Source organism: Hyperoodon ampullatus, assembly GCF_949752795.1.
Source record: "Hyperoodon ampullatus genome assembly, chromosome: 13".
Classification (NCBI taxonomy): domain Eukaryota; kingdom Metazoa; phylum Chordata; class Mammalia; order Artiodactyla; family Ziphiidae; genus Hyperoodon; species Hyperoodon ampullatus.
Genome location: NC_136926.1, coordinates 13,466,450 through 13,484,946, shown reverse-complemented (window position 1 = coordinate 13,484,946; position 18,497 = coordinate 13,466,450). Strand labels below are relative to the sequence as shown.

Here is an 18,497-nt window from a genome sequence, read left to right as displayed (position 1 = left end):
CACACCCACTGCCCTCAGACAGAAACGCACAGCAAGGTAGGGGTAGAAATGGAGTCTTAAAGACAACCCTCTCGGGCCTGGATAAAATACTTCAATTAGCCTTAATGATTTAAAAAGGCATGTTTTTTTAAAAAAGTCCCACCACGAAGGCTCAACTTCAAGTACTAATTTAATGGTTAAGTTGAATATTTCTTTGAAATAATATTCCTATGGTCCAGAAAAAATTTACCATATTTGTAACTGATTTTATGAGCAAACACTTTCGATTGTGATATATACATGAGTCCCTTTTGATCTAATGAGAGGAGAGACCTGGCTTTCAGTAAGAATTCACTAGAAAATATATTTCCATTGCGACTATATAAAACTAATGAAGGTACTTGCCTCCATGGCTCTGGGTTGAGCTTGACTGCCTTCTGTATAAAAATGTTGTCCTTCATGAAACGCTGGCCACTTTTAATAAGGAATATGGCAGAATGTTTACCCAGTTTATTCTCAACAAAACCTACTGCTGGGTGGGTTTGAATATATTACTTGTAAGCAGGATCTCCCCAATTTGTTTTCACTCCTTTTCTGGCTTCTAGGACAGAGGTATGTAGTCAAAGAATCCTATGGTGGATCTGAGTTGGGTTTCAGCTACTGTACCTGGTCCTTGGGAATTAAAAAAATTAAAAGAAAGTCACAAAAACCATTATGACAAAACAACCTAAAATAAATAAACAATATGAAGATGTCTCCAGACCTTTTGTATCTACACACAGGTATAAAGTCAACCAAAGCACTCATGCCAATCTAGATGGGAGCACTAGGGAGACAGAAACCCCATTATGAAATCATGTACTTGAGCTGGTTCTTGTTTCTCAAAAGTCCCAGATTATGGAGTTCAGGTAACCCACAGGCCATACACCAATAACTAGAGGATTTCATCCAGAGGGCTGAACTGCCCTTATTAAACAGAGGCTGAAAACACAGACTCTTGTGCAAAAGGATACTGTCTCTTCTGTTTCCCTCTTGAAAACCAACAACAAAAAACTTCCTGTGGCCCAGTGGTTTGGGGCCGCACACACCGTAACACTGGCTGAAAGTCACTGCTTATGGAAGTTTCCAGGTCCATGAGAGAAGTGTCTGTGAGTCACTCTGGTAATGAACACTGCAGAAATGACATGTGCCTGCTGAGAAGTAATCACAGTGCAGGACTGTGCAGAGTGGTCTCAAGAGGAGGGAGTGGGGTATTTGCAGAGTGTAGCAGGTTCCTTGGACTGAGGTTGCGGGGAGAAGGAACTGAGCCAGAGAGAACAAGTGCTTTTCCAATTAGAGTATATTCATGATGGCGTTGTACAACTGAGTGAGCACCACAAAGTGGACGGGAAGGCAGGAGGTACGGTCCTGGGTGGCCGGATTGCACGTGAGCCAGGACAGAGCGTTGTACTGCTCCAAAACAAACCTGCCGGAGAGAACACACGGGTCAGGGCACCAGGCACGACAGAAGTAAGGCTGGTCTGCAAGTTCTAACGTGCCAGTGCCAGATGTCAGCAGGAAGAAGGCCTAACGTCATTCCGTAAGTTGCCCCAGGCTCTTTCCCAGAGTTCGTTTCCTCATGTCCCCCCTTCCTTCTAGACCTGCACTGTCCAATATGGCAGCCACCGGCCCCCAACTCCGTGAACTCAGATATGCTGTACACAGAGAACAGGCACTGGGATTTCAAAGACTTAGTATTTAAAAAGGCATGGAAAATAGCTCATGAATATTTTTATATTGATTACTGTTCAAATGATACTATTTTTTATATTTTGACATCGTTATCACATGTTTTTATATAACTGATAAAGTTATTACTAAAATTAACTTCACTGATTTTAAAACTTTTCTAGTAGCCACATTAAAACAGTAATTATATGTGACTCACATTATACTTCTATTGGACAGTGTTGCTCTAGAGGCCTTGGAAGCCAAAATCGTGTAGATTAGGTAGGTTCTTGCTTTAACTATAATTTCCAAATCATTTAAGAGTTAGAAAACATTAGGAAGAGCTTGCATATTTTCTCAAGGTACATGAGGAATGTTTACAGCCTGCAAGACAATTCTGGGAGGTATTTCCCAGCTATGGAATTTATGTTGTACTTAACTTTATTTACATAATCTATGTCAAGGAGGGCAGAAAATGTTTCCAAAGTCAAGTGCTTTAAGTTCCAGACTTTGTCTTCTAACTATCCACCCCTTATTCTGATCTATTTTCATCACCATGAAATGCCTCCTCTGAATGGGAAGCAAGGAAGTTGTACTTGCACATAACTACCGGATTTAACAAAGTATGCTACACTGTCTGTCCTATGCAGGTACTGGGGGGTGTGTGTGGCTCTCGCTGGCTAATCAGACAGTGCTCCACTGCACAAAACGTAGCACCTCTTCCACAAATACCACACTTTAATTAAAACACCTTGGAAAAACAAGAGTAAAGTATATAATTTCAAACTGTACTGCTATGTTGCCTAGGTCTGAATCTACCTTAAAACATCAGATGTGGTTTTGGAGTCAAGAGGATGTGGAACCCGCTGAGAATTCCTGGCAGGGAGAAGTTCGTCCGTCTGTGCTACAGAAATGTGGTGATGCAGCGAAGCCTGGTGAAAGAACAAAGACAGTTATCTTCCTGGTCTAGTCAACCGTGGGGCAGAAATAAGACCACGTCTACCAGAAGGAGATGCTCTCTAAGGTCCTTTGTAGTCAGGGCTTCTATTCTAAGTCCATGAATTTAAGCTGCTCAGTAACCCCAATGTGATCCCAAATAACTCCATATCCTAGAGTAGAGGAAAAAAAAAAAAGCTAGCTTTGCAAATGGACTGAAAATAATTAAATAGTGGCCCTCTTCAGTTTTTTTTTTTTGCAGTACGCGGGCCTCTCACTGTTGTGGCCTCTCCCGTTGCAGAGCACAGGCTCCGGACGCGCAGGCTCAGCAGCCATGGCTCACAGGCCCAGCCGCTCCGCGGCATGTGGGATCTTCCCGGACCGGGGCACAAACCCGTGTCCCCTGCATTGGCAGGCGGACTCTCAACCACTGCGCCACCAGGGGAGCCCGCGCTTCAGGTTTTAATCTGTAGGAGGCTCCACAGTCGGGACGTGGCTGACTGTGTCGTGGTGGTGATCCTCTATCCTGATCCCCGTACTTCATAACCGGTGCTGTGCCCTTCTTACAGCATCACATCCAAAGGCACCTGATGTCTGCTGTCATCAGAAGTAATATGACAGATCCCTGGATCCAGCAGGTACCAGCACAGTCCATCTACTATAAAGTTCCCCATCAATTTTTAACGTAATAGTTTTAGTATAGTTTTACTTTATAAATTGTAAAATATAAGAAGAGGCAATATAAATGCTTGATTCTCCTTATTTTTGATTTTCTGATTAATGTGCTGCTGCTCTGGCAGCTTCAAAAGGTGACTTACAAATGTTTTGTTTTTCAGCACAACTATGAACCCACAGATTGATATCAATCTACTGCCACCATCGTTCATTTTAATGACTAAATGATCCCATCCCTGGGCAATGGGAACCCCTCCAAGTTGGCTACTGGGTCCTTTGACAGCTTCCTTGCTTCTAGGCGTGACAAGATGTCTCAGGTACACCTCGAATATTTCTTACTTTAGCCCTGGAATCAGTCATTTCCTCAAAGAACTCTGGTTCTTTTGAATGATAAACAGTATTGAGAAACCATAATTGTGTCAATAAAGGTCTTTATTGCTGCTAGGCTATCATGGCTCCTGAGCCTTTTCAGTAAACAGAGCTAAAGAATGTGTATACTTTTTAGAGAGGAAAAGATAAATAAATCTAGTTTCAGACTAGTAATTCTAATTAAGAAATTGCAGGATTTTTATATAAATTCTTTGATTTTATAATACTATGTTAAAGTCATCAGGAAGAGAAAATTACTTCAATTGTTTTTGGTTTTAACCTTCCAGATTTGTGTGTGTGTGTATGTATGTGTACATGTGTGTATCTTAGTGATTACTCTGTAGTGGGACTTCTGCATCCAAAGGGAAATGTGCAGGGTTGTAATATTTGGCCTTCCCACCGTACCAGGGCCATCTCCCCACAGCTCTGCCAATACAATGTGTTGTCAAACCGTTGGCTTTTCGCCAATCCATGGATTTCATTCTAGGTTCTCTCATCCAAACTGGAAGTGACAGATCTTTTGTTTTTAACTCTTAATTTGGATTAAAAATTTCCAAGAAATATATAGGAAGGCGCAAGCAGAAACATGGAATTTTTTAGCTGACTCCTGCCCTACTCTAAAAAGGAACGCTGACTGCCTGTGGCAGTGGAGGAGGAGGACAACTAGTCATCATTATCCCCCCCGCCCGCCCCCCGGTGTAACTTCCCTGACCGCAATGCCTTATACAGAACCACATGGCCACCCTAGATGTGTCCATTGGGCCGCGGGAAGTCTCCTCCTTGGGAGAATGTCATTCATTTCTTTGTGACATGGTTTTGGGCTCCTGTCCTAAATTCTGCTCTTCACATCTACCTGTAATTAACATACCCTCAGACTCTTAAGTAGATGTGAGAGACTCGGGGAGCAGGATAAGACGACGGTGCCCAAGGCAAATTCTAACCAAGACTGATTTTGAGCATAAGTCACTCACCCCCCAACTTCAAATACAACACCAAACCAACCTTGAGGAAGAGGGGACACTGGTTCTGAGCCTGGGGACACGATGACCAAAACCACTGGGGGAGATTCTCAGCTTTGGCAGTCGATACAAAATACCCAAGGGCCAGAGGCTGCTGTTTCAGCTCCTCAGGCGCTTCCCTAGAAAGAAGACGCTCACCCTGGCTCTGAAAAACAAAGTCCCAAAAGCATGATCAGCATTTATTACCAAATAAAGCTTTTTTAAAAACCAACTATTTAAAAGAAGAAATTGATATAAATGACACATAATATGTTTCAGGTGTACAACATAATGATTCTAACTGTGGGAAATAATCAGCACAATAAGTCTAGTTAACATCCACCACCATACAGAGTTACAATTTTTTTTCTTCTGATGAGAACTTTTAAGATCTACTCTCAGTAACTTTCAAATATACATTACATCCCCAGGACACTTATTTTATAACTGGAAGTCTGTACTTTTTGACCACCTTCACCCAACTTTTTACCAATTCTCCCTGCACACTGTAGTGACTAATCCCTTCCTGGCAGCATCTCACACCAAAATGTCAACTGACCAAGAAAGGTCAACAGGGGAGGCAGTGTCTTTGCTGCACACACAGATATCTGATGAAAACTATGGCTCAGGCAGAAGGTACCAGTAAAACTAACAACATCAGCCAAGTAAATACAGGTTTATTTTCTCTGGCTCCTCTTCTGCAGAATGTAAAATCTGCTCCGTGGCATTATTAGGTAATAAACTAAAAATGGAAAGAGTGGAATCCGACAGCTGAAGGTCCCACCACACCCACGTGCTCTTTCACCAGCAACCAACCAAAAATACACGTGTACACCACTGTCAATCACGTTCTAACACTTCACCGGTATCTGACCTGCCAGCAGCGTGAGATCTGCTCCTGAAGAAGCCCTGTTTCAATTTACAGCAGTCCCGGTAGTAAGGGACTCCTGTGAGAGCCTTACTGGGCGTTTCTGCAGTTGACAGTTTCCTTATCTTTGACTCTTTTAGTTAGCTTCGAGAGTTGAAAATGTGCCTTTTATGCAAAAGCAATAATAAGTAATCCATTTGTTCTCAAAAGCCTTCTGTTTCAAGGAAAAAAAAATCTTCAACTACTACACCAAGTTGTATCATTTCTGAGTTGGTTAAAAAATAAAAACTTACTGCAACCTTGAACAAATTTTTTTCTCCTGTGGTAATTTCTTAACTGGATATCAAAGAATGTTTAATGGTTCGGAAAGAGGAAATGCCGAAAGCCTCTCAGGGGTCACCTGGCTGCAGGTGCTCAGGATTAGGAAAGGCCACCTGACCAGCTTCAGCATAGTGCTGTCTGAAGTGTGACATTCAATGGCTTGAGGTGCCAACAAAGGGAGAAAATAAAGCACGCCTCTGTTTCTCACAAAACTAACTAACACTACACTTCAGTTACCAATTCTTTGTTAACGGAGGAGCTAAATTGTAACAACCAGTACTGGGAGGTCGCTGCTATTATTTCCATTTCACAGATAAGGCTGAGAAAGGTAAAGTAAGCTTGCCCAAAGTCACAAAGCTAGGAAGATGTTCGGCTATAATTCAGAGCGATATTTATCAAGCTCCAGGGCATGCATTCTTAGCTGCAATGCTATTTGCCTCTAGAATTCACATTAATCCTAAATTAAAGCTATCCCATGTAAAATTTGTGTTCTTGGTCCCCATCACAACAATCTCCAGTGAACCAATAAACTGTCATTAACTGGCAAATGACTGGAGGAGATAGAGACATTTACAAGCCCTTCCTCGCAGAAGGGAGAATGAGGGGCAGGCAGTAACATGAGGGCCGTCTACTGAGGTGGCCTTCCCTGGTTTCATCTTCTCCGAAACTAAGGTTTTCAGTCTTCTTTTCTCTAGACTGTCCTAGAGACAGTGAACTCAGCGCTGGCAATAAAAGTCCCACCTGACAGAAACCTAAGTCCTCGAAGGACATCTTTGTGCCCAGTGAGTGTGAGCAGGTTGCTTATACTTGTCCAGTTTAAGATATTAGACACACAGCTATTTTCCTGTGTCTTAACCGCTCTCAATCTCTTAACATTTTAAGTAAAAAGTGTAATACAGTGATAAGGCATGAATCACCTAGCTTTTAAAGAAACTTAACGTGAGCTGATGGCAGAACCTTTAACGCTTCAATCTTCTGCTACTTCACCTCTAATATCCTGGGATATTTAAAGGTGAAAGCAGCTGTAAGCCCTGTTTCTTCCTTGATACACCGGTACTAACCTGCGCACGTCTCCAAACTCAGCCTCCTGTGGGCTCCTCCCGCTCCTGCAGGCTGGCCACCTAACGCGCCTAAATGAAGGCGCCATGACCTAAACCAAGACCAGTTAAGCTCCTTTCTGAATTAATTAACCATCAACAAGGTGTTATTCAATTAACACAGTTACTCTGCATGTTAAATAAGCAGGGTTATTGAACCAGCCTCTGAAAAGCCACTGTTCTGGCAAAAAATTAAAAAATATCTGGGAAGCAGCAAGCAACCAAAATTAATTTTTGCTCAGAACACAGTAACTGCATAAAACCCTTGCAGCTGTAATGGGACTATTCTGATTAAACACGTTCATCAGGAATAATAATAACATTTCTTTAGAATTCCTGTTTTGTTCAAAATGGAACTACAGAGTCACTGTCCCACACTTACTTCTCTTGTACCAGGGACAAGACCATCAGGAAGAAAGGTGCATGTAGTAAAAGATGACAGCACTTCTGGAGGACTTTCCTGAAGGCTAAGGTGGTTTTAAACAACCTATTTCAAGACGTCCTTACCCGACTATGCTGGAAGTGAGAGCCCACACCAATTCCAGAAGGAGAGCCTGGGGAGGGAACTGGGGAGGAGTTGGGAGAGGAATGGAGGTTCCCAGTCATTAATATGCCAATATCATTGTCCATATCATCTGGGAATGGAAGGTCAACAAACATGTCATCTAGAGGGAGAGAAAAAAAAGGACAAAAATTAAAAAGCTAATCCATAGCCCCAATTTAAACCAATGCACGGTTTATTGGCCTATGACTATTACAGGCATGTGTTGTTAACAACTTAGTAAGACTTAATGCGTGCCCACTGAGTTCAAGGTGCTGCAAATTATTCTTGCATTTTGTACTCTCTCCAATGATCTCCTAATGTGAAGTATTAACAGAATGGAGAAATAAAGAACGTAAAACTCCGCACTCTGCATAGCCTCCAAAGGCACATAAAAAGAAGGCAAAACAGCTAAAGAAGCAATTTAATTATTAAACAAAGTTAAAATTGACACCATCCGGGCCTCCCTGGTGGCGCAGTGGTTGAGAGTCCGCCTGCCGATGCAGGGGATACGGGTTCGTGCCCCGGTCTGGGAGGATCCCATATGCCGCGGAGCGGCTGGGCCCGTGAGCCATGGCTGCTGAGCCTGCGCGTCCGGAGCCTGTGCTCCGCAACGGGAGAGGCCACAACGGTGAGAGGCCCGCATACCACAAAAAAAAAAAAAAAAAAAAAAAAAAAAAAAAAATTGACACCATCCAAGAAAACAGCAGACACCATCTATGCATCCAATTAGCATCTAAAATACTTAAGGCTGAATTAATGCATGTTAATAAGTGTGAACTTGCCCTCAAACTGGAGGCCTATTATACGAGCAGATCAAAGCATGATGTTTTTGTTAAGAAATCCTCTCTCCCATATCATAAAAGTAAGGTACATGCACAGCAGAAAATTTGGAAAGAAAAGTATAAAAGGGGAAACCCAATCACCATGAACATTTTTGCTGATCCTTTTTCTGTATTTATTATTACACTGTGATATTAGGTGTGTTTTCTATATACACATACGCAGCACGGTATCCTTTTACCCTCCCCATTTAACAGGAGTAAATGTTGGTAGCTGCTAAAAATTCTTCAAAAAACAATGCACACGGCTGCATAATATTGAACATTTTACAGTTTATAAATAATCATTGCTTAACAAATGCTTTAAGATATTCAAACCATAAAAATCTATTAAGAATAATCAAATAAGGGGACTTCCCTGGTGGCACAGTGGTTAAAAATCCACCTGCCAATGCAGGGGACACGGGTTGGAGCCCTGGTCCAGGAAGATCCCACATGCCGCGCAGCAACTAAGCCCGGGCGCCACAACTACTGAGCCTGCACTCCAGAGCCCACGAGCCACAGCTACTGAGCCCGCATGCCACAACTACTGAAGCCCACGCGCCTAGAGCCCGTGCTCCACAACAAGAGAAGCCACCGCAAGGAGAAGCCCGCGCACCGCAACGAAGAGCCACCCCCGCTCGCCGCAGCTAGAGAAAGCCCGCACCCAGCAACGAAGACCCAACACAGCCAAAAATAAATTACTTTAAAAAAAATTTCAAGACTAATCAAATAAGGAGTTGTTTTAGAGCAAGTTAGATTCCCAATGATCAGCTAAAGACAGGTGCTATCTTCATACTGCCTAGCAGTCTTCATACATTTCAAATCAGATCAAGAAATCTTTATTGAAAGAGTGACACCCATGTACAGGACACTATCAAGCAGATACTATTTTTTTGCCATTAATGAAAAACAGGGGAAAGTTAATTACCCCAGAGAGGAAAGTGTTTATTTGGTCTTGGCAACAGTGCAAATTAAATCTTCAAAACCAAAAAGATTCTCAAACCTTCAATTCCCTCTTCACATTTTCATATGTGTTCACTACGACACAGAAGAACCTGCAGCGGCCAGGCGACTCTTTACTCTAGCACTGTGTCTTGTTGAAGGAGCGGAGCCGCTCTATGCATACAAGGTCTTCCACTCACCATTGTTGGGGCTAAACCCATCTTCATTGGGATAGTTGGCTGGAGCCACTTGGATGGTTGACGATGTTGGGAACACCAAGATGTGTGTACAAGAAGCATCTTGAGGGGTGTTAAGCTGAGATGACTGCATGTTCAGTGCAGTACTTCGGCCAAAAACAGAGCCCATTGTGACAGCATCTTAAAAAGGGGGGGAAAATGTATCAATGCCTTTTGTGCAGCAGTGAACAACTCCACTAATGACCCGAGCTGGATTGATGCGAGTCTGACACAACTGCCATAATGGATACACATTTACAGTTGAGCCCACTTGTCTAAATATTTTCAAGAAACTGACTCAGAGCAGATAGCTATGATAACTCAAGCCACATTTCACACTGGCAAGGTTAAGAAAAAATTGGATTGAGTCAACCAAATATGTTTTAATTACTTAAATAAGAAGTATTTCTAAAAATAAAACTTTCTTTCCTCCTGTGACTGCTAATAATTTATAATGGACTGTTCCCCCAAACAATGCAATTCTGTAGAAATGGTATCATTCAACTAATAATTGTTACAATATTTATTGAATGCATACTGCATGCCAGATTCTGTACTGAATTCTTTATTCATATCATATCATATCATTCAATGGTCAAAGCTACACCTCAGAGGTAGGAACTACTGCCCCCATTTCATGAGGAGGACAGAACACAAAGAAATGATGTAACTTTGCCCAACGGGTACAGGTGACAATTAACCCAAGGTCTGACCAGCAGGCCAGTACAGACATCTGTCTCTCTCTAGACTGACCACAAGCAACCACATTCTCATACCACAACACTTCTGTTGGTTTTTACAGGGAGGGGACAAGGGTCTGCTGTTTGACCAAAGAAATACCTGGATGGTAAAAACAGGTTTAAAAAGTATAAAACTGCTTAGCTATTAAATTATAAAACAGCTTAGTTGCTGTTTTTAAAAAAAATTCTGTGGCCATGATGTTTCAGCTGCCCACCATCTTGGCACTTACTGAGTTACTGTGGCTACCAGACACTGTGCTAAATGCTCTACCCTGTCTACTTCACATTCATCCTCAACCACAGAGAGACTCTGAACGTCCTCTTGAGGCTGCTTGAAGAGTCTATCAAATACCTTTCTTCAAAAGGGTATTAAAATACATACCATGTTGGTGCCCACTTAAGTCATTTTTGGAGGGTGAACTTCATAAACTAACAACAGGTTGGAGTCAAATAATTCGCCAAGACTCTCAATCACACCCCGGACTTGGGCTCTCTCCCAAATGATGGTCAACAAAGATAATAAAATCACAAACCACTCCCCTTGGAAGAGACCAAATGGTTTCCATTTTGAGCCCTAAGTACAATTTTTTCTCATGAAGATAATACAGATCATTCTATATTTGTGTGTGGACTTAAGATTGAATGGACTGAACTGTTCTGATACATAATTAACAAAACTGAGGAGATTTACCTGGCATCACTACAAAGGACCCCTGGGGCTCCATGGCAACCAGGCAGGCACTGAGGATAGAAGGAGAGTCTGCGGCAGAGATTCCACACATCCGGCACACGTCCTTGAGCCGTTTACTGATTGTCTGTAATGAACATTCTCCAAGGAGGATACTCCAATCTGGAATCAAATATCACAATCACACACAGTCTTCAGAAATTCATACTGATGTGAGGTTTGAGCATTTTACCAGTTTTGCCTGATAATTGAATTTCTAGGATTGGGCCCTGAAGGGAATATGGCTTTATAAAGGTTCCCCTCCTTGCTACAAAGAAAATGTTACTTGACCTCGATTACACTTCATTAACAAAGAAACAAAGGCCAACGACTACAGAGACTGAAATCATGTCTGAAATGACCTGTGAGTCCGGCACAGACCCGGGCAGACTTAGGCACTTAAAGTAGTTTTCAATGGTGATGCCAGTATGTTCTGTCCTTTCTCCTTCTCCAGGTCCGGTTCTTTCACTACCCCTGTGAACACTTTTCTTCAGAAGAGAGCACAGTTTGGGGTGGACCTCAGTTTTGTTTACTGCTAACGTAGATTGGTTGTTTCATGAAAGGCAAGCAACAGAAGAAACGAAGGGGACCCTTTCCTGGCATGCCCAAAGATCCGATAAGCAATGGGTGCAAGTAAAGTACTCCAAATGATGCCACATTAATTGTTCAGATTAAAAAGGTGCCACAAATTTTCTTTCTATCGTGTGTTTATTGCCTCCAAACAAAGGCACTACGTCTCCTCACAGAACTGTTGAGGGTAATGTTACTCTGGGAATTGAAAAGCACTTGGTACTCCCTTTATTTTGACCCCCGACACACATGAAGCACATCACATTACTGCAGCCGTACACTGCTGTCATGTCACATCCCACTGATGTAACACCACTCCACCTCTCTACCTCCACATACTTTTTTCAAACAACCTGCTCTCCCCTTAAAAAGCAAGTGAAAAAAAAAAACTTTCACATTTCATATTCCTAATGAACACTGAACTGAAGTGGCTGAAATAAAAGGGTCAAGGAACATGGATGGAGGAGGGAGTAATTTTAAAAACCACAGAAATACCAAAGAGAAGTGAGTTCAGTATATAAAAACCAAGTAAGAAGGAAAAGACAGTATGATTATTTTTATGACAAACACTCTGGTGATAAAGAACAGAGATTCACAAAACTGACTCTGAAATCTGTGGACTCATATCTGATACTGCCCCACAGAAATGCAACGTGGTGCAGACCTCAGTTCCCCAAAGGAAGAAACTGTAGATTGGGAAGCTGATGTCCTGGACACTAGGCTTTTCTCCATGTTTTTACTCCTTGCAAGTACACTTGCTCTCAGTCTTTTGATGGAGCCCTCAGTCACACTTACATTCTTCTCCCCCAAGAGAAAAGAAAGAAGAGTGTGTCCCTTCTAAAAAATCATAAAAGGGAAGGCGATGGTTTTAATAATTTTCCAAAATACCAAGTAACTAGACTACTAGGCTACATTTTTATCCCCTCTACTTCTTTTCTATTACATTCTAACTTTTCCCAAGGGTTAAGAGTAGCTCAAAGCCTTTAAGAAATAAGATTGACTAAAAGGCATACTAAAAGAGAAGATAGGAATTCTGACAGAAATGAAATGATGAATCCCCTAATGTATTAGACCTCCAGGCTACTGATACAGATTCATTATAATATTCTTTTAAAAATGAAAAGGATAATATTTTCTATTGGTCTACAGTATAATTTAATACAAAAAAATTCTGTGTATAATAGATTCCTAAGAAAACACTTACTTAATACATATTATATAATATTTGTATAAACTGCTGTTAAACCCTAATAATTAACTCACTTAGGCACTTACTACAAGGCAAGTTATATCTGTATCAGGGGTTTTATTTCAGGGTTTCCACAAATACCAGATATAAATTTCATGTAAAGAAATAAGATGCACACTCTAACGCAAGGGTCAGCAAACTACGGTCTGCAGCTCACATCCTGCCCACCACCTGTTTGTAAACAAGGTTTTATTGGAATACAGCCACACCAATTCACTGGGGTATTGTCTATGGCTGCTTTGGCATTACAGTAGCAGATCTGAGTAGTTCAACAGTGACCGGCTAGCCTGCAAAGTCAAAAATATTTACTACCTTGCCCTTTACAAAGAAAGTTTGCCAACTCTGTTCTGATATATACTTGGCACGTGCAAAACCACCAAGCTAATTTGTGACATATGCTTGCTTTTGTGCAGATGTTAGAAAAAAACCTCTCCCGGGACTTCCGTGGTGGCGCAGTGGTTAAGACTCCGCGCTCCCAATGCAGGGGGCCTGGGTTCGATCCCTGGTCAGGGAACTAGATCCCACATGCATGCTGCAACTAAGAGTTCGCATGCCATGACTAAGGAGCCCGCGAGCTGCAACTAAGGAGCCCACGTGCCACAACTAAGACCTGGCAAAACCAAATAAATAAATATTAAAAACAAAAACTTCTCCCATCTATATGCATATACTGAACTTTTTATAAATGTGTCATTAATCGATAGGGCTTTAAAAAATAATCTAGGACTGTTCATATTGCTCATATAAAACTGTACAAGTAGCTACACAAGGATAATAAATGAGCTGGGCTCAACACCAGGCAAGGCAGCTGCCAGTGGTCAGTTGTGTTACGTTGCAGTTACTTTTAGTGCTTTCTTATATTTATGGTAAGAAATATAAGCAGTCGGTAGATATATTGGGGGATTCAACTTTTAAAAATCTGCTCTCTTAAATTTCCAGACTGAAGAATATCAGAGAGTGGCAAAGTGAATAAATACTCTTCCAATTTGCAACTACTTGTCCTTGTCAATCAGGATTATCTTGCAATCAAGCCACCGAAACAAAAGTAAATACAAAGCTCATCACCCTCAACCACCAAAAACAAACCAGCAAACGAAGGTAAAGGCTGTACGTGACTTCTACTCTCATCCATAATCTCTGATATAAAATTTTCCAGTTAAAACTGACTTGTTCTTCTCACAATATATAAATAAATGTTAGAAATTCTAATTTACCAAGTATCATTTTTATATTAAAAAAATTCTTTTTCTGTTTTATATACTGGGGTTCAATATTATATTTAAGATTTTCTTTGTGTAAATGATTTTGTTGCTAATGAAAAGTCTAAAAGCCACTGGTTTATCCTGTACATTTAAAAGAATCAGAAAATATAATCTGCTTTATTCTTACTGCCAACTTTATAATTTTCTCCCTCAGCGTAGTTAATGACATTAGCTCAGCCCTTTTCCTTTCCTTTGTTTCAGGAATTTCTCACCTTTAAGTTCCCCATGGCCAAGACGCCCAAGTCGCCCAATTACAACTCTCCAGGGCAGAGATGTCATTTGGACAATACCTATGCACCATTCCCATAACTTCTGTAGTCCAATTTTACGTGCAGATACTTTACTCCTCCGTGATCTAAAACAGACATGGAAAAGGGTCCCTAAATGAATCAAAGCTATTATTTAGTACAACAAAACCAAGAAAATTCCAAAGAACCCACCCACATGTTACCCACTGCATTTAGATAGGAAAGTTAGAAAGATCCATTATCTGAGAAAAGGCACAGCATCAATTTACACACACCATAAACACCAAGGTTCCTCACCTGTTTGGTAAAGCAATATTTACAATACATGTTTCTAATAATTCTCCATGGAGGTCAGTGCAGGAAGCCAAAAGCCAGCGCTGGTCGTGAGACAGACAATAGCCCACAAAGAGCACGTTGTATTTCTGGCTCGCTTCACCAAATGTCTCTCCCAGCTCTGTCTGCTTGTCTTTGATTGGGGCCAGTATAAAAGGAGGGGAGTAAAGCTGGATTGGGCTGGGCCGCTGAAATCAAAATCAAAATCAGTATCAACACAAAGCCACTCCATGTTTATAACAAAACCCATACAGCACTGAGGGAAACCAACAGGGAGAAATGACAATAGACTGCCTCCCGACTAGTCCTATATATACAAATAATAATGATACAAAAAAAATTGTTTAAGGTAGGGAACCCAATCAAGCCAATTATTTCCTTATTAAAAGAAATTATTATTGGCCCAACTTCATTAGTCATTAGGAAAGTGGATTAAAACCACTACACACCAACCAGAATGTCTGAAGTATAAAGGAAAGAAAACATCAAGTATTGGTGAGAAAACAGGGCAATTAGAACTTTCATACATTGCTGGAGTATGATGTGCTTCGGAAAAGTATTTGACAACACCTGTAAAAGCTGAACAAACACACACCCTCTGACCCCCCAAAATGCACATATATGTTTACAAAGGACAGGTATAAGCATGTTTACAACACTATCAATCTTAATAGCTCCAAAGAGAAAATAACCTAAATAACTATCAACAGTAAAATGGATGATAAATTGTGATAAAGTTACACAAGCAGAATATTAAACAGCAGCAAAGAGAATGAAAAAAACTACTGCTACAAGCAACAAAATGGATGATTCTCAACACGGAGTAAAAGAAGTCAGGCGCAAAACACTGTAAATATGATTCCATTTATATAAAGCCAAAAACAGGCAAAATTATGCTGTTATAAGTCAGAATAGTGATTACCATTGGAGTGACTGGAAGGGACATTAGAGAGGTTTCTGGATGCTTGTTATGTTTTGTTTCTAGTGCTAGTTACATAATATTTTTACTTAGTGGAAATTCATCAAGCGGTATGCTTAAGACTGGGTACTTTTCAGTATGTATATTATACTTTATGATGTGTGTGTGTGAGTAATTAAAGAGATCTAAGTGTTAGCTGTTACCTAAGACATATTTTAGATAAACTGTGATGAGATTTAATTGTCCTCTTTGTTTCTAGCTTTATATACATTTCAGTATTTAGTAAACTATGGCAGGGGTCAGCAAACTTCTGTAAAGGATCAGACAGTAAATACTTTAGGCTTTATGAGTCTCTGTCACATAATCTTCTCTTTGTAAAAATGTAATAATCATTCTTACCTAGCTGGTCATACAAATGCAGGCTGCAGGCTGGATTTAGCCCACAGAGTTGCCAACCCCTGAACTATATAGCATAAGAAACAGTAATAATGGAATTACAGAATTTTAAACTTAAAAGAGACCTTGGAGATAAGTTAATCCAATTCCTTCATTTTAGGGATACATATTCAACAACTTGCTCAAGTTTCAAAGCTAACCTTATCACTGATCCATTCACTCTCCAATTCCACTCCTAGGTACTTACCAAGAAAACTGAAAACATATAACCACACGAAAACTCATACATAAATGTTTAGAGCAGGGTTAGTCACAATAGCCAAAAGATGGAAAAATCCATACGCCCATCCACTAATAAATGGATAAACAAAATGTGGTCTATCCATATAACGGAATAGTACTTAGCCATAAAAAGAAATGAAGTACTGATACATGCTATGACATGGATGAACCTCGAAAACATTATGTTAAGTGAAAGAAGGCAGACATAAAACATTCTATATTGGAAGATTCCATTTACAAAAAACATCCAGAACAGGCAACCCCACAGAGACACCAAGTAGAACAGTGGTTGCCAGGAGCTTGCATGAGACTGTGCCACTGCAGAAAATGAGAATTCCTGGAAGCAGGGGACTGGTGTCTTGTTCACCACTGCACAGTCAACACCTAATACAGTGTCTGGCACACGGTAGACACTCAGCTATAGTTGCTGAATGAAAGTACAAAATTCTAGCTGCAGACTGAGGGAGAGGCAGCATTTAGCAATTAGCCATTGCACCTTAATGCAAGTAAAAATTTATAAACCTCAGTAAATGTTCACAACATTTGGTTCTTACATTTTTAATTAAGTCAAATGATTGATTTCTCTCTTCCTGTTCCAAAGCAAAAGGAAAGAAAGAATATTTTTTGTGATTTATTTTAATCTAAGCCTCACTATATATCTCATGAACTCTCATGGTGTTCTGCCAGTATGTTATATAATCTTTTAAAACATTACATAATGCCTCGGATCTTAATATAGGTAGTCAGCCTTTACTCTCTTCTCTGAAAATGCAGACTACTATTAGTTGTCATTTGAAATTGTGGTAACTTCTTACCAAAGCATAAGGAATGATTGCATCTGCATTGCAGAATAACCACAAGAGGTAAAAACCTAAAAGATTCAAAGTTTATAAAGAAAGGCACAACCTCAATTTCTGGACACAAATTTGAAACAAGTAGAAACATATTTATTTTTATTCTAGAAAAAGCTAGTAGTAGAGAAAACATATGACATGCTCACAAAAGTAAAAAATACAGACTCAAAAGAATAAACTAACCTAAAACTGCCAAAGATAGAAATTTTCTATAACCCCAGAGCGAATGTAAGTTGTCAGCTAAGCAGTTTCCTCTCTTGGGACCAAGCTGACCTGAACCAAGTTACAACAAATGCAGTATTAAGTAGTGCGTCATTTTTTTAGTTTTCCACAAAAACTTACATTAACAACTAAAATTAGCAATTTTTGGTGTTTTTAAGTTCTCTAATGGTGAAGAGGTGTTTGCTGGCCTTTATTAATGGGTAATTTTTCATGCAAAAGTTGTGGGAACTGAAGGCTTTGAGAGTTCTAAACACTGCCCTGTATGTCTACCTTCAGGATAAGGTGATTAGTAAAACAAAAGAAGTGTACAACTTCTGTTTAAAACGTGTTTTGCTTTGGTGTTTTAGAATTCCCCCTGAGGTACTTATCTGTGGGAAACAGGTTTACAAAGATGGAGAGAAAAAGCGTTCATTTACATACAGAAGCACTGAGACAAGGGGAGGAGAAAGCATCAGAAAATGAGGGGCCCGTGCAGAGTAAACACATACACAGCGGCTGTTCCAAGAGAAAAAAAATGAGCTGGGGAAGGTGGAGAGTGATTTAAGACACAGATTAGCTTCAAACAATGATGAACAAAATAAATATAGGAAAATTGAACTTTCATAAGTAAAAGGGATAAGTGTACTGTTGCCTTAGGTCTTACATCAAAAAATGGCAAGAGTTTGCTTGCCTCTTTTCTCAAAAAATTATACAAGTTCAGAGAAGTATCTCCTCTATTTCAATTTAAGGATTAAAGAAACCTACCACTCTTACAATAAAGGTAGAAGACCAACCAAGCAAGCAACTCTCCTGGCTTGCATCTTTAGCATAAAAGTAGTCTTTTTGCAAATTTCTGCCCTGTTGCTGCTACCTACCTCTGGGTTCTTGAGAGTCATCTCAATGCTGGCGGCAGGCCCAAATCCTGTGAGGGATTTAATGTGGATCTGTGTAGGCAGAGGTCGCCTGCACTGGCAGTACACTGAAAATGCCATGGACTTCAAGTATTGAATGTAGAAAACTTGTTCATCCTTCATTGTCTGCAGCATGTACTGGCAAGGCACAATCTACAGACACAAATACAAATAAAACTAGAAGTAGAGATCTAATATGCTAACAAGGCAGTTCGAAAATGAAATGGTATGAATTCTTTACTTGAATGGGGGAGGCAACTTTAGTTTTAAAATACAGAAATGCCAAACATAGTAAAATTCAATCTTAATTCC

The 18,497-nt window shown here is 40.4% G+C and overlaps 1 protein-coding gene across 1 annotated transcript in view; it reads right to left on the bottom strand.

Annotated features, from left to right (window-relative positions):
- Positions 1–1,311: 1,311 nt before the first annotated feature.
- The window catches only part of MED13L (mediator complex subunit 13L), a gene marked incomplete at both ends in the record, with an annotated part of 282,492 nt that continues 265,306 nt past the window's right edge, over positions 1,312–18,497 (bottom strand). The window contains 9 exons of the mRNA XM_079717163.1: positions 1,312–1,444; positions 2,506–2,618; positions 4,669–4,830; positions 7,458–7,615; positions 9,458–9,634; positions 10,925–11,083; positions 14,254–14,396; positions 14,587–14,810; positions 18,150–18,338. Of these exons, the coding sequence (XP_079573289.1) occupies positions 1,312–1,444; positions 2,506–2,618; positions 4,669–4,830; positions 7,458–7,615; positions 9,458–9,634; positions 10,925–11,083; positions 14,254–14,396; positions 14,587–14,810; positions 18,150–18,338 (1,458 nt within the window). The remainder of the gene's footprint in view (positions 1,445–2,505; positions 2,619–4,668; positions 4,831–7,457; positions 7,616–9,457; positions 9,635–10,924; positions 11,084–14,253; positions 14,397–14,586; positions 14,811–18,149; positions 18,339–18,497) is intronic.